Source organism: Stegostoma tigrinum, chromosome 19, assembly GCF_030684315.1.
Source record: "Stegostoma tigrinum isolate sSteTig4 chromosome 19, sSteTig4.hap1, whole genome shotgun sequence".
NCBI lineage: Eukaryota > Metazoa > Chordata > Chondrichthyes > Orectolobiformes > Stegostomatidae > Stegostoma > Stegostoma tigrinum.
In genome coordinates, this window is record NC_081372.1 from 18075420 (window position 1) to 18088003 (window position 12584).

At 40.8% G+C, this 12584-nt stretch overlaps 1 protein-coding gene across 4 annotated transcripts in view; it reads left to right on the forward strand.

The window, feature by feature from the left end:
* The window catches only part of LOC125461330 (calcium-responsive transactivator-like), a 121313-nt gene that overhangs the window by 52648 nt on the left and 56081 nt on the right, over positions 1 to 12584 (forward strand). For all 4 annotated transcript variants that reach the window (XM_048549976.2, XM_048549979.2, XM_048549975.2 and 1 more), the window contains exons 9-10: positions 3826 to 3945; positions 8459 to 8586. In XM_048549976.2, the coding sequence (XP_048405933.1) occupies positions 3826 to 3945; positions 8459 to 8586 (248 nt within the window). The remainder of the gene's footprint in view (positions 1 to 3825; positions 3946 to 8458; positions 8587 to 12584) is intronic.

Below are 12584 nucleotides of genomic sequence, written 5' to 3' on the forward strand. Positions count from 1 at the left end.
CCTTTGAGTCTGCTGTTCCATTCAATCATGGTTGATAAATTTCTCAAACCCATTCTCCTGCTTTCTTCCCATAACCTTTGATCCCCTTGACATTCAAGAACCTGTCTATCTCTGTCTTAAGTATACCCAACGACCTAGCATCCACGACTTCTGAATTCCATAGGTTCACCACTCTCTGGCTGAAGAAGTTTCTCTTTGTCTCTATTATGTAGGGTCTTCGCTTTACTCCAAGGTTGTGGCATTGGGTTCTAGACTGTCCCACGAACAGAAATATCTTCACAACATCCACTCTGTCCAGACTGTTGGTATTCTATAAGTTTTTCAATTAATTCCCCCCATATCCTTTAAAACTCTGTTGAGTATAGACCCAGGTTCTCAAATGTTAAGCCTTTCATTCCTGGAATCATTCTTGTGAACCTCCTCTGGACCTGCCCCAGGGCCAGTACATCTTTCCTGAGGTATAGGGCTCAAAATTGCTCACGATATTCTAAATATGGTCTGACCAGAGCCTTATAAAGCCTCAGAAGAAAATCCCTGCTAATATATTCTAGTCCTTTCAAAATAAATGCCAACATTGCATTTGCTTTCCTAACTATCAACTCAACCTGCAAGTTTACCTTAAGAGAATCCTCGACTAGAACTCGCAAGTCCCTTTGCACTTCAGATTTCTGAATTTTTCTCTCCATTTAGAAAATCGCCTATGTATCTATTCTTCTTACCAAAGTGTATGACCTCACATTTCCCCACATTGTACTCCATCTGTCACTTCTTTGCCCACTCTCCTAACCTATCTAAATCCTTCTGCTGTCTCCCCACCTCCTCCATTGTACTTGTACCTCCACCTACCTTTGTATCATTTCAAACTTAACCAGAATGCCCTTAGTTCATTCATTAGTTCATTAATCTATAAAGTGAAAAGTTGTGCTCCCAACACTAAGCCATGGGGAACACCACTAGTCACTGGTTTCCATCCTGAGAAGGACACTTTTTAACCCCACTCTGTGCTTTCTGCCAGATGGCCAGTGTTCTATCCATACTAGTCCTTGCTTCTCACACCATGGGCTTTAATCTTACTCTGTAGCCTACTGTGTGGCACCTTGTAAAAGGTCTTCTGGAAGTCCAAGTAGATAGCTCTCCTTGGGCTAACCTGCTCGTTACTTCCTCAAAGAATTCTAACAGATTTGTCAGATATGACTTCTCCATGATGAAATCGTGCTAACTTTGCCCTATTTTACCATTCACTTCCAAGTATTCAGAAATCTCTTCCTTCACAATGGGCTCCAAAATCTTACCAATGACTGACATCAGATTAATCAGCTTGCGTTCCCATCTTTTGCCTCCCTCCCTTCTTAAACAGGGGTGTTACATTACCCATTTTCCAGTCCTCTGCAACCCACCCTGACTCCTGTGAATCCTGAAAGATCACCATCAATGCCTTCTCTAAATTTTCAGCTATCTCCTTCAGAACTCTGGAGTGTAGTCCTTCTAGTCCAGGTGATTTATCCACCTTCAGACCTTACAGTTTTTATAGCACCTTCTCCTTGGTGATGGTCCCTATACTCACCTCTGCCCTCTAAACTCCCTTGAATTTTTAGGATGTTATTCATGTCTTCCATTGTGAAGATTGATGCAAAGTAATTGTTCAGTTCCTCCACCATTTCTTTGTTCCTCTGTACTACTTCTCCTGCATCATTTTCCAGCGGCCCAATGTCCACTTTGGCCTTTCTTCTGCCCTTTAAATATCAAAAAAGCTCTTGCAATCTTCTGTTATATTACTGACTGGCTTACCCTCATATTTAACCCTGTCCCCCCATTACTTCTTTTTTAGTTGCCCTTATTGGTTTTTGTAGGCTTCCCTATCTTCTGGTTTCCCACTGCCCTTTGCTGCATTATATGCTTTCTGTTTTGCTTTTATGCTGTCCCTGATTTCCCTTACCAGCCATGGTTGTCTTATTCTCCCTTTAGTAAGCTTCTTTTCCCTAGAGATGGATTTTTGCTGTGTCTCCCAAATTATTACTGTAAACTCTTACCATTGCTGTTCTACTGACTTTCCTGCTAGGCAGTCAATTCTAGGCAACTCCTCCCTTATGCCTCTGTAGTTGTCTTTATTCAACTTTTATACTGTAACATCTGATTCCAGCTTCTCCCTCTCGAATTGCAGGGTACATTCAATCATATTATGTTCACTGCCTCTTAAGGAATCCTTCACCTTTAGTCTCCCTTTTCCAGTCTGCCTCATTGCAAAATACTAAATTGCCTGTTCCCTAGTGGGCTCTACCACTAGCTGCTCCAAAAAGCCATCTCAGACATTCCACAATTTCCTTTAGTGATTCACTGCCAACCTGATATTCCCAGTCCACCTGCATATTGAAATCCACCATGATCACTGTAACCTTGCCTTTCTTACACTCGTTTTCTATCTCCTGATGGATCTTGTGGCCACATCCTGTCTGCTTTTGAAGGCCTGTGCGTAATTCCCATTATGATTTTATTACCGTTTTGGTTCCTCAATTCTACCTATTTGATGATGAAGAGAGGCTGGATATGCTTGGGTTGCTCTCTTTCGGGCAGAGAGACTGAGGAGGGATCTGTTTCAGGTGTACAAGATTGTGAGGGGCATGGGCAAGATGGATAGAAAGCAGCTGTTCCCCTTAGTTGAAGGGTCGATAACAAGGGGGCATAATTTTAAGGTGATTACCAGGAAGTTCAGAGGGAATTTGAGGAAGATGTTTTTTGGCCCAGAGGGTGGTGGGGAGTCTGAAAGTACTGCCTGGCAGGATAGTTGAGGTGAGGAACTTCATAACCTTTAAACAGTACTTGGATGAGCACTTGAAATGGCGTAATATTCAAGGCTATCAGCACCACACTGAAAAGTGGGACCAGTGTAGACTTAACGTTGTTTTGGTGGTACAGTGTCAATGGAGCAAAGGTCCTCTTCTGTACTGTATGATTCTGTATGAAAGTGGGAAGACCTCAATTTGGTGCAGTAACAGCTGCTATTCAAGGGTGGGTTGTAGTGTACTGTTGGAATGCCGCATGTAGTTTCAGTAGCCCAGAAAATACTGTTTTTCACAATTACTTGGAGTATTTTATTTCGTGGCCCCTATTTAGTTTTATTCTAAAAGGGTGGCTTTTAAACATTTGATCGCACTTCAGATCCTGTTCTAAGGTCACCTATGGGGATGTGTGCATGGTGGGTGTGTTTGGGGAAGACTATGGGAAGATCGGTGGACCTCTTTGTGGGCCTGCTTCCAGGCTAGGGCAAACTAGCCATAAATAGGTCCAGGCAGCAGACTGGGGATTCATACTGTATGCTCCTCCTCTGTAATTGCATATGCTGGTGAGTGTGGGTGTCCATGGAGCATTGCAGTGGCTACTGGCACATAGAGGTCTTTCGGGACCAATGGACACCTCCGGAGTTGGGTTGCATAATTACCCTAGTAATATTTTGATGTGTTTCCATTGTAAGTTTGCAATAATCTGTTTTTTTTTGCTGCAGCGGCCTAACAGGGGCTGTCTATACCATGATTGTTTATTTAAAAAGGAGTGGAAAACATCAAAGCACATCATACATTGACAATGAATATTAAAAGTGACTCATTCCACAGATGAGCTATCTGTCCCTGACGTGCACAATGTAACACTTCCCAGCAGGGCCACTGGCAGTCAGGAGCTGCAATATCTTACAATATTGTGCCACAGAATTTATCTGGCTTGGCCCAGGAATGAGAGTACCCTTAAATTGTTGGAGAATTTGTATTGCTTGTTTGTTTTTTTTTGACAAGGGTGGTTAAATCTGATATCCTGTTTCATTGTTATCTTTAGGAAATTCCCAATATACCCAACAGCAGACAGCTTACCAGCAGGGACCAACCCAGCAGCAAACTTACTCCCAACAGCAATACCCCACCCAGCAGAGCTACCCAGGCCAACAACAAGGATATGGTGAGTATGACAGAAAAGTCCACAATTAATTGTGAACACTTAATTTATGGTTAATGCATGATGTGCTAACTGACTTTTGTCATACCGTAATTTCCAAAACAAATAAACTAAGCAGCTGCCTGAACCCGGTCAGCAATTACCAGGCTGGCATGATCTTACAATAATGCACTTTAAGAGTGCAAATTACTGGTCTAATATTGTGGATTGCCACATGCATTTAGCAAAATTGCACTGGACTGTTGACAGTATCTGATCTGAGCTTAACACAAACCAGATAATTCTCCACACATGTATGTGTGCCTTTAAAGCAATCGATTCTTGGTTTATATTGTTGCAACATTCATGTCTGCATATCTGATCTTGCTTGCGTTAATATAAAAACAACAGTGTAGTTAAAGCCATTGCTCTGACTCAGCCTCGCTGTTGCCCCGGTAGGTAAATCCAGGTAGGCAGACTCAAACAGTGAAGATGAACAAGTGGTTTTACATTCTCTAGCTGCGCCACATAAAACTCTATCAGATCCTGAAAACCCTCTCACTATTCCAGAATGCACCACAGGGCAGGGAGGAAGTTAATAGTCTATACATCACTAGGGTGAGTATGACCATTTTATTCCTGCTACCTCACACTCACAGGGCCACCCTTCACTCTCATTCTGCCATCGCAGATGCATCTCACCAAGTCCCATGCATCACAACCCCTCATGATTGCATACATCATGTCCATTCAACAGCTCGCACCCACCTAACCTCCCAAGCAGTTAACTACATTCTGATTCACTGGGGCCATCTCACCACCTCGCCTGCTCGCACATTACCACCAACAGTTTGCCCATCTTACTGAATCCTTCCCTTCGTCTCATTGCAGGAGAAATAGTCTCCAAGCCAGGCTGAGTGGACCAAAACATGGGGGTTGTTGGGGTATTAAACATCAGGCTGCTCACTCCTTCTGTGGAAGAAATGTTCAGTTAGCTAGAGTGAAGCATAACTGCTCATTTTGGATCAGGGAGGATTTAAGACCCTACTGACCCAGTAAACTTCACAATGCTATGCAATGCTGTCCTCTCATTCTCACCAATCCTAACTCGATCTTAACCTGCACAAACTTTTATTTATCTCAGATAACTAATTCCTCCTTTTATGCAAACACTAATGTCAACCAATAAATCTCAGCCAACAAACACAGAGCAGGAAATCCTCTGCTCCACCTCCCCCTCTGAATAGGAAACCATTGATCCCTCAGAGGGATGCACCAATAAGGCTTTCTCCTGCACCAACTCAGAGACTTTCATCTCGGTGGTTACTGTCCTTCCAGGTTAGGTTTGGGAGCAAAATCTGGTGATCACATCATTGACACATCACTGCAATTCATCGATGAAGAAATGTCTCAGGCAATCTGAGAACTGTGGACACCAGGCACCTGCCAAGTCCCAGGCAGAAGGCAATCTCATTAATGACTTTGCAAAAATACACAGCCAGCCATAGGAGCAGCAGGTAGATTTGTCAGAGGCTGATTTGTCTGGTCAAAAGGTAGAGGAAGACAGTGCTCAAGGAGCATGCAGGGAAGACGAGTTGAACAAAAGCTAGGACAAGCAAACAGTGAGCTGCAGCCACCAGGTAACTGCTCTGACGTTCATGTTAGGAATTGGCGTGGTCCAGTTTCTAGGGCAAGGAGAGGAGAAATGGACATGGCAGAGAAACGAGGCAGGTTTGGTTTGTAATTAGATACAAACGCACAGAAATAAGGCAACAGCCACTCAATAGTGAGATTCTGAACTCAGCATTTAAAGTTTGGAGGAAACATAGAAAAATTTTCTCTTAATGTCCAAACTCTGTTTCTCTAAATTCATTCTTGCCATATTTTCCCAATGTTTTCGTATTGCCAATAGCATTCAAGAGATTAGAAAATTCCGCCCAAGGTGTTTTTAGTTTATCTGATATGTCCACAATGTTGCATGATCATACTGCAATTGATGCATTATTGCAATAATACAATAAGGTACTCACCAGGAAATGTAATCAGGCTGTGACATGCCAGCACCTGGCTATAACTGAGTCTGCACGCTGGCACAAGCACCTCACTGTAACAGAGCCTGCATGCTGGCCCAATTCACATGTGGTTAATCATTGTTTGGCCATTTGTTTAGCAAGAGTAGCATTTCCCACTCAACCTTAGTTGCTCTTGAGAAGGAAGGCAAATTTCTGTAGTCTATGTGAAGTTAAAGCTCCAGTGATTTTGACCCAGTCTTGTGAAGAAGCAACAATATATTTGTAACTAAAGAAGGTATGACCTTCTTAGGGTAATGATGTGATCCCATCCCATGCACTCAAGTCTTGACCTTCTTGTTAGTAGAAATTGTGGATTTGGAAACTGCTGTTGAAGAAACCTTCTATAATCTATAATATGCCCAATAGTTGGTACTAACTTGATCCATGGTATGTCAACTGTGTTTAATGTAGTGACTACTGAAACCTGCATTGTCATGGTGTAAAGCTTCCTCAGCATTGTGACATGGTAGAAAGTATCTCTGACTTATGCCTTGCAGATATATTTAATGCAGGTGTTCTAATAAGTTTTTTATTTTTCTTTTCAACATTGTCCTTTATAATGATTTTTGTTTCAAACTATTAGAAAATATAAATCAAAGCTATAATTTTGAGCATTACATGACAATTGCTGTGAATAATATCTCTTTCTGGTTATCCACAGGTTTTTTGTTTATTTCAACATCTGAATTATTTAGTAGCATGACAGACTATCTTGTCAAGATAATTAGTTGTGGAGGCCTCGGTAGTTTTAGCTTTTGGGCATTGTGATGAGTTTGTACTTTTGTTCCAGATGGATGACCGAGGATGAACTAATTCCTTTTCTCATCTCTATCTCTTGTTGATAACAATTTGAGAGCAGCCTAAGGAAGGTTGCAAGTAACATATAGGTGAGATCAGATGCCACACAATAGAGCTCATAACCAGATATCTGCTTCTATTTATCATTAACCATGTATTATCAACTGAGATTCACTCCTTCATGAAAATTGAATCTTCAGTGGAGATGACAGAAAGGTGCCTGAGCAATTGATAATTCTATGAGAAAGGGATTGTGACTCAACATAGAAAAAAAGTGGCTTCTGAAACATTGGACCAGACTGTGGCAACAATAAAAATGAATTTTTCATGGAAAATGTGTCTTGATTTTATAAATGTGTCATAACTCAAGTTTTTTTTCATGAACAGTGAGTGCTGATTTAAAAATAGAACATCAAATATATAAAAGTATGAGCCAGCACTAAGATAAATGCTGCAATTGACAATTGATGCCATAAACCAGATTAACTAGTATGATCATTGTGGCATGTGTGAATCTAACCACCATTGAAGCTGTCTGATTGGGAGTTATATTCAGATTAATATGCATCAGAAAATCAGTCTAATGTGGAAATGTAAACACTTGTACAAGAAAATCTTGATTTGTGTTTTGATCCAAACTTTATTCATGTGTAATTTAACTAACATGTCACAGTTAAACTTCACAACAGTCTCTATATACATAACCCATAAAGTGAGAAACACGAGTTCAAAATGTTAAGATCCCCAACAAAGTATGCAGACATACTAACGGTCTAATAACGCCTGATGATTCAGGCATTTAATATTTTTTTCAAGATTCTGTCATTTTCTACAACTTGGAGATTTCCAGTTGTACTCTATAGGTCTTTTATTTCAGTTGTTCTAATCGACACAAAATACATTCAACCATGCAACAATTTTTTTTCTCAGACAAATTCGCTCAAAATTCAATCTAGTGTACGTTCAGTGACAAAGGGAACCTATGGCGTGGCGTAATGTCTCTACGTCTGAGCCAGGAGGCTTGGATTCACATCCCATCTGTTCCAGAAGTGTATAATAATACCTCGAAACATGTCGACTAGAAAACATCTATACTCAGTGACCAGGGAAGGTTGAACTTCACATCTAAATGCGTTTTAAAAAAAACTCCTAACCTCTGGTTTGAAGATAGTGTGATCTGAATTAATGTTACCCTAATGCATGTGCTGATGTGCTCAGTAATCAAAAGGATTGTAACAAAGGCTGAGTTTGTCCTCCTTTTATCTTTTCCTAGCCTGGGAATGCTGAGGCCTTTGATCCATTATTGTTATTGTTGCCATGGGTGAGATTAGTTACTTCAGTGGGCCTGCAACCTCGATGTGCATTGCCTAGTGCCATATGGTGTACTAGGTTTCTCATCCATTGGGAACTTGTATATGGTACCTAATGTAATATCTCATATCTACTAGAGGTGCTGCAGTTTTATCGTAGATATGATATACACGTCATGCACACGAAAGAACTCGAACGTTAACATTCAATATGCTTATTTGATACATTATAGGATAATTGTTTTCATAGCCATCAACAATGGTACGTTCCTTTCAAAAAATTCACTGCATTTCCTGAAATTTCTGAGTTTGTAAAGAAGCCAGCTGTGTTATTAAAAACATAATGTAACATTGCAGGTCCGACCCAGGGAGCTGCTTCTCAGTATCCAGGTTACCAACAGGGACAGGGACAGCAATATGGAAGCTACAGAACCGCTCAGCCAGGGCCCTCAGCTCAGCAACAGAGGCCTTATGGATATGAACAGGCAAGAAAGATCATCCCGTGATTTACTTCATTATATAGCTTTTTGTTAATCATTTTGTCATTTCCCATATTACAACAGTGAATACAGTTGGTTGGCTGTAAAGCGCTTTGAGACATGTGATGATCATATAAAGCACTACCTAAGAAATAAACTTTATTTCAAAGCAAGGCAAATCAATGGAGTTTCACACGTACACACCTCCTTCCCCCACCCCACACCCGTTCCTCTCCCCCTCCTAATCTCACTCTCCCAAGAGACTACCTTATCAGAAATGTTTGGCTGTTTTCAAAACCAGATAAACTTTTGTTACAAAAATAAGATTGTGCTATGCACAATTTCTTAACAGTTTAATGGGATTCATACTCTGTCATCGAGCAATGAGAACAAATTCATATTTCATTTTGATGTTATTTTTAAAAACCAGGGTTTTGAAAACGTGTAAATTGGGGGACAGAAATAAAAGTGATTTACTGTCCAATGGTTGCTCCTTTAAATTCTAAAATCAGAACCCGATGATTATTTCAATTGTAAACATCCAGTACATTTCTAGCATCCAAAATGTTGTGTCTTTAATGCATTACATTTTTTTAAAAAAGACTCCTTTGTAGTATTGCTGCCATTCTGTCTAAGCTGTCATTTTTTAAACCAAGAGACATGTGGTTTTCTTCTTCTTTACATACAAATCAAGAGTTAATCCTGAATTCTGAATTGCAATTATCATGGATATTCAGTATTTTTTTAAAATTAAGAACCCCTGTGAAAGGGCAAAGACCAACATTGCAGCCCACCAACACTTTTAAATTAAGTAGATGAAAAGCTGTCATGTATCTGGATGGGGTAATCAGTGATTTGGTTTTTCGAAGTCCAGATGTCGTGAAATAGAATGTTAAGAATTTCCATTGGTTTGAGGTCCCAGGAAAGGTTGAGGTGATTTGAGAGAGCACACCTTGAGCCTTTCTTTCTGCTCAGAGTGCAGGAAGAGTCAGTGCATGGAAGAGGTGATTTACGGCTTTAAGGGAACCCAAAGCAGAAGCTTATGGAGTGCAGTTATTATGTTAACATTATTTCTAACAGGGAGAGGGGGGGAGAGAGACAGCAGTTTGAATTTAGGCGACGACTGTCGGTTGTCAATGAGGCTGATCTTTCCTATCAAAATGAACATATTGGGCTGGATTTGAAAAGATCAGCAGTAGGTAATATTGTGCCACTAGCCTCTGTGCCAGTTTGTTGCTGTAACCCTGACCCTGAACCATCTTGATTAGAACGTCTTGGAACTGTGTCAGCTGTCTGTTGGCAAGCAGTGGGCAACTAATTGAGACTAATTGCTGCTAGTTAATGGACTCTCAAAGGCTCTGTTTCTGCACCATGGTGTGATCAGGTCTGATGGGCACCGGGGAAACTGAAAGATTTTATGAGGGACTGCACTGCCAGACCCATGACAGTCACTGAGCCAGCAGATAGGATTGCCCTCCATGATTGTGATGAGGTAATGGTGGCTTCTTAAAACCTAAAAATGAACTCACTCTCATCCCCTTACTTCCTGAAGGTTTATATATCGGCATTTCAGTTAATCGCAAATGCTGACGAGACTTTCATTGACCCCTTACATTTAGGAGATCATGGCCTGCCCTTTCCCTGTTGAATGGCGAGTCCCCCCCTCCCTCTTCGTTAATTAGCCACAGAGTATTGTAGGCTGCGATGGCACTGTCTAATGCTCACTATGAGAAGATGGGAAAAGGATTAAATCCCAAGTCTAGATCCCAGTCCTGATTCAGAATCTGTCCCATCCTTAGGCAAGCCTAGAAAAGTACTTGCTTGGTAGAAAATGGGCCAGGGAGAATTTGGGTTATACGCCTTGTCTCAAAAAGACTCTGTGACATTTTTCTTTCAGCCACCCTTTCTATTTTGTGTAAATGATACCAAGGGAACAGGATTATTTTCTTTTTCTGTCTTGGCCTGTCACGTTTCCAATTTGTACTGCTGTTGGAGGAATGAAAATGGGTGGTGTTCAGGTTGTCAGGGAACCTATCCGACCACCTCGCCCTCTTTTAACCTATCCAACTGTCGGCTTGTTTTGCCATATGGTCAGATCCAAGAATATTTGAGGCTCTGCCTTTTTAAAGCCATTTTAGGTGCTTCCGTGAGTGCCTTGCTGCAATACCACATCCTTTTCATGTCCCATAGTGGTAGCTTTTCTCTGACTAGCAGAGAGAGAGCTGATAAATTGCTATATATGCATGTTATTGGCCTCACACTTGTGTAGTGTGCTGTAGTCACGTTGGGCCTAGACTGATAAAACAGAAGTCCTACTCTGAACCACTCTGATAACAATCTTGAGGTAAAATTTTTTTTGCTATTCCTTATTTTCTTAAGGAGTACACAAGAGACATGCAAGAAGCATCTATCTGGACAAAGTGAAAATATCTTGAGTTTTGATAGTCATTTGCTTTACCAGAGTTAGTGAGACAAGGAAATGTTTACGTGTTATTGTATTCTATTATGTATGATGTAATAGCTCCAGGAATGCTCATGATGCTGTGGTATCATTTGTGATTAAGGAAGATGATTGTGTCTATCTGTGGGCTAATACATGTGAACTGGCCCAGATTTCTGATTAGTTCCCGTTGGAAGACAGCTTGTGAGCTCTCAGCAGCTTGTCTACAATCTGTAACTTAATCCAGCTACAGAGTTGAGACAGCGTATGATGCTAACCCTACGGGTTTCAGAAAATGCAGAGTGCTCCAAAGGATTGCTGGCACGGAGGGTTTTCCACACAAAATGAATGTTTTAAAATTAAGTTGTTGGTGGGCTATGAGCCAATGTCATCAAATGAGCTCAGGGGTATTGACTGAATAGAGCTCGCAGAGAATTAGAGTATGTGCAGCAGAGGTTTGAATGGGGGTAGAAGATGGGTGGTTGGCCAGCACAAGAAATGAATCTGGCAAATAGCTGATAAGTTTGAAATTATGCATGGTCAGAATCAAAGCAGAGTACCTCCACTGTTTGAATTGCATTGATTCCAGTCCATGAGTGTGCTGTTACAATACTACTAGTTGGGAAGGATATTAAGCCAGTAATGATGAAGCAACAGTGATATATGCCATAGTAAGAATTGTTACTTTTAAAACCTGACCACTTCTAAAAAGAAATTCATACCTCCAATGAAGAACTGAAATGATCACACCACAAGATTTCGACTGTAAGATGATCACTGTAATAAACAAGCTAAAAGCATCATTCAGTGGAAGTCTCCCACCCTGGGCATACTTATTCTGCCCTTTAAGTGGATACTCATTTCTCCAGGAACCAGTAAAAAGATATTTTCAGTCCCATTCTCATTTCCCAGCCAAATAACTTTTACTCCCTGTGCTGAATTTTAGATTTCTCCTTCTAGCCTAAGCTAGGCAAATATCCTTGCTTTGTTTAAACCCTCTCAAACTCAGTCATTTTAACCTGAGTATGAGCTTCTGCTCACTGCCTGCATGGAAGAAAGTTAAAAACTTGCTGGTTCTCCCTCTTTCTGCTCTCTTCCTCTCTTTCTCTCTCCTTTTTGGTTCTTGCAGATTGACGCTCTCTGTCAAGTTCACTGATAGTTCGGAAACACCTTCCAGCTGATCCAATGGGGTTTCCTAAGGTCTTTTTCTTTCTCAAAGCCAATCTCTACGGCAATGTGACTCATGGGCCTTGCATCCAGGTAGAAATGCTAAGTAGTTTGTTTTAGTCTCTTAATTCCATTCTATTTTGAAACTAAATTAACAGCTTAAATCATAATCATTCGAAAAACCTGACATTCCTAACAACATTCTGTTTTCTGGACATCGATAATGTATCCAATGCCATCACAGTTACTTGGGTCATTTTATACAGATGTGACTATCTTGTATTTTTGCTTTCCAAGTTGCACTCTTCTTTGGTCTACCTTTAGTTGTTAACAATGAAGCTGTCCAAGCTAGCTGTTGGACAGAGTTCAGAACAGGACACATGACTCCGTTCATTCC